Below are 3,318 nucleotides of genomic sequence, written 5' to 3'. Positions count from 1 at the left end.
CTGCACCCCCCGGAGGGACCCCCCCAAAGCCCCCCGCGGGTGTCAGAGCCAGACCCGTGTGCAGGGGGACAAGTCCTTTACTTGCCGAGGGCTAAGGCAGTGTTTGGAACAGGGGGGTGCAGGTGCCCCCCCCAGACACGTGTCCAGGAGCATGAACTGAGGTATGGGACCCCCCTGATGGGACCCCCTGAGTGGGGCCCCCCTGATGGGACCCCCTAAGTGGGACCCCCTGAGTGGGACCCCCGTGTTAAGGCCACTGGAAGGATCGGGGTGGTCCCAGCGCTGGGTTTGGTCACCCCTCCTGTGTCTGTGTCTCCTCTGCAGCCCCCCAGGAACCCCCGGGGGACCTTCCCAGAGGACACAGTTGGGGGGTCCGGGCGTGGGGACCCCCCTGGGGGGGCTACAGGAGGGTACAGTCCAGATCCAGCCTCTGCCGCTGCCTCCGCTCTCCGGTCGGACGTCCCCCCACCTGCAGGGACAAGGGGGATGTGGGGGGACCTGCAGGGACCCCCCCGGGGCCACCACCCACCTGCAGGGACGAGGGGGGTGCTGGGGCAGGAGGGGACCTGCAGAGACCACCCCCAGACCCCCCAGAGGGGCAGGGGTGTGAGGGGGGCACCTGGTTACCTGCCCTGGCACCTGCAGCTGCTGCTGAGGAGGAGGAGGGTGAGGATGGTGCTGCTGATACTCCTCCTGCTGCAGCTGCCGTGCCAGCTCCAGGTCACTGAGCACCGAGGGGGGCTCCTGCCCCTGCTGCTGCTGCAGGGACAGGGCCACCATGTAATCCTGGGGGGCACAGGAACACAAAGAGGGGGGGTCAGCACGGCGAGCCCGGACCCTGTGGCTGGGCTGGGACGAGACTCGGGTGTGTCCCCCACCTGGTCCACCTGTCTCTGCTGCAGTTGGGGGTCCGGGGGGGCCGCGGGGTCCCCCCCCTGGGCCGGGGCGTGGCTGAGGTGGAAGTCGGTGTCGCAGAAGCAGCTGTCCCCGTCCACCGTGTGCAGGCTCTCCCAGACCACCCCCTCCTCGCGCAGGAAGCCCTGGTCCGTCACCAGCAGGTACAGGTGGCCCTGGGGTCGGGCACAGGGTACGGTCAGTGCGGGGGGATGCTCTGGGGGGGCGCAGGGCAGGGCAGGGGGTGTCCAGGGGCCCACCTTGTGCTTGGTGATGGTGCTGAAGTGGTTGTTGCGGAAGAAGACGCCGAGCTGGCCCTCGGGGGCCGCGGCCGTGAGCTCGCACAGCCCGTGGTAGCTCAGCTGCGACGCCGTGGCCTCCAGGAACTGCTCGGCCACCAGCCCTGCGGGCACACCGAGGGGGGCAGCGGGGCTGGGGGGTCCAGCTCTGCCCCCAGGGACCCCGGGGAGGGGGCTGGGGCGGGGGGGAGCCGTTACCTTCGCTCACCAGGCTGGAGTCGGTGGCCTGTTTGCAGGTGATGATCTTCTCCACCAGCTGGTTGTAGCTGAGCTTGCCCACGGCCTGGACCATCTCTGGGCTCTGCAGGGAGGGCAGGGAAGGGGGGTGAGCTCCTGGCTTCCCACCTGTGTGGCTCAGCTTGAAGATCCACCATCACAGGGACATTCCTGATGGTTCCCACCATCACAGAAGGGTTTGGGATGGGAGGGATCACCTGGTCCAACTTCCTCCCGTTAATCGTCCATTAGCTCGGGTTTAAAGCCCCAAACAAAACATCACAGAGGGGTCTGGGTCAGGAGAGGCCTTTCTGGGATTATCCAGAACCCCCCTGCCATGGGCGGGGGCACCTGGCATAGCCCAGGTTGCTCCAAGCCGTGTCCAACCTGGCCTTGGACACTTCCAGGGATGGGGAATCCATCCACAGCTTGCTGGCCTTGCCCAGGATTGACCCCAACCCCTCCCAGCAGAGGTTCTGCAGCCCTTGGATCAAGGGTTGTCCTCACCTGGGGGTCCACCAGCCAGCCGTGGTAGAGGGGGATGTTGAGGAGGTCAAAGACGATGCACTCGGGGGTGTACTCAAAATCCGAGACCCCCGTGAACCTCACGTTGACGTCCAGCCCCGTCGAGAGCTTCGGGAGCACCGTCATGGTGTCGCTGATGTTCTGGGAGGGAGGAGGAACGAGGGGGGTTTGCCCCTGGAGGGGAACCCCAAGAGGATGGAGGGGGAGGTTCAGAGGTGGGGTTGGGTGCCCTGGGGTGTTGCTCCTCACCTGCTGGAAGTTGAGCTGGAGCCCCTCCGACGTCTCCCGGGGTTGGGTGGCCAGGATACAATCCCCTGGAAGGCAGTGGGGTCAGCCCTGGCACAGCCCCAGCAGGGCAGGGGGGTGGGGGGTGCCAGGGGAGGCCCCGCTGCCCCATCCCCATCCCGGGGGAGGGACAGGAGTGTGGGGGTGCCAGGGGAGCTCACCCAGGTGTGCCATCAGCTCCTCGGCCGTGATCACCTCCTTCTGCGGGGGCAGCTTCACCTGCAACGAGGGGAGGATGGGACCCCCTTCCCTCCGGGGTTCAGGGACAGCCGGGGCCGAGCCCCCTCCCCCTCAGGGCCCCCCCTGGGACCCCCGCCTTGCCTTCCAGCGCAGCAGGAGGACGTTCATGATGGCGAGCAGCGGGCAGGGCCCGTTCTCGCTCTGGGTGATGACGGGCGTGCGCTCCCCCTTCCAGCGGATCCACTTCACGCAGTAGAACTCGGGGGCCCGGGGGGGCTCGGCCGGGCCGGGGGAGGATCCCCCTCCCTCCGGGCTCAGGGGGTCCCCCCGAGGCTCCTCATGGCTGGGGGGTCCTGGGGCACCTCCTGGCTCCCCCTCCCCAGAATCTCCGGCTGGTTCCGGGCTCTGCCGGCCCGGGGGGGGAATTGTGGCCTCCCCAGCCCCCTCCTCCGGCAGCTGGAGGGTCCCTTCCCCGCTGGGAGGGGCTGGGGGGGTCCCTTCCTGCTCCATGGGAGACCCTCCCCTCGAGCAGCTCCGGCTCAGGCTCCTGGGAACGCTCCGGGGCTGTCCGGGAACAGCCACATCCCAAATTCCAACCTTAGAAAGGAAAAATTGGGAATTTCAGGAAAAGAAAATAAATATATAAAATACATAGGCAATAAATATAATAATATAATTAATGTATTGATATAAAATATTACACATTAAACCAGTATAAATAATATAATATAAATAATACAGCCTACCTATATATTATAGATATTTTTATAGAATATATAATACAATATGTAATATATAAAATATAAAAATATATAGAGAATGTAATATAAATAATCAATATATCAAGTAAGTAAATAAATGCAATAATATAAATGAAATATTATAGATACATAAGTAAATAGTCCTGCTAGATACAGAG

The 3,318-nt window shown here is 63.3% G+C and overlaps 1 protein-coding gene across 1 annotated transcript; it reads right to left on the bottom strand.

The window, feature by feature from the left end:
- Window positions 1-59: 59 nt before the first annotated feature.
- On the bottom strand, window positions 60-2,727 carry MINDY1 (MINDY lysine 48 deubiquitinase 1). Its single transcript, XM_027911362.1, has 9 exons — window positions 2,541-2,727; window positions 2,381-2,438; window positions 2,184-2,248; window positions 1,917-2,075; window positions 1,392-1,494; window positions 1,155-1,297; window positions 879-1,070; window positions 628-786; window positions 60-469 (listed from the first exon to the last, which is right to left on the bottom strand). Exons 1-9 carry the CDS (start codon window positions 2,565-2,567, stop codon window positions 401-403), a joined length of 975 nt encoding a protein of 324 aa, XP_027767163.1. The 5' UTR covers window positions 2,568-2,727; the 3' UTR covers window positions 60-400.
- Window positions 2,728-3,318: the final 591 nt, after the last annotated feature.

This window comes from Empidonax traillii, unplaced genomic scaffold (genome assembly GCF_003031625.1).
Source record: "Empidonax traillii isolate 1590-97213 ecotype Southwest subspecies unplaced genomic scaffold, ASM303162v1 scaffold7634:size15065, whole genome shotgun sequence".
NCBI classification, from domain to species: Eukaryota; Metazoa; Chordata; class Aves; order Passeriformes; family Tyrannidae; genus Empidonax; species Empidonax traillii.
This window is presented reverse-complemented; position numbering and strand designations above follow the sequence as displayed.

Bases quoted from the DNA above. Each gene is read 5' to 3' on its own strand.
- MINDY1 (XM_027911362.1), bottom strand. From the start codon at position 2,567: ATGAACGTCCTCCTGCTGCGCTGGAAG. The intron at 2,076-2,183 runs GTGAGGAGCAAC...CCTCCCTCCCAG, and splicing joins TCCAGCTCAACTTCCAGCAG to AACATCAGCGACACCATGAC. The intron at 1,071-1,154 runs GTGGGCCCCTGG...GCCCGACCCCAG, and splicing joins GCACCATCACCAAGCACAAG to GGCCACCTGTACCTGCTGGT.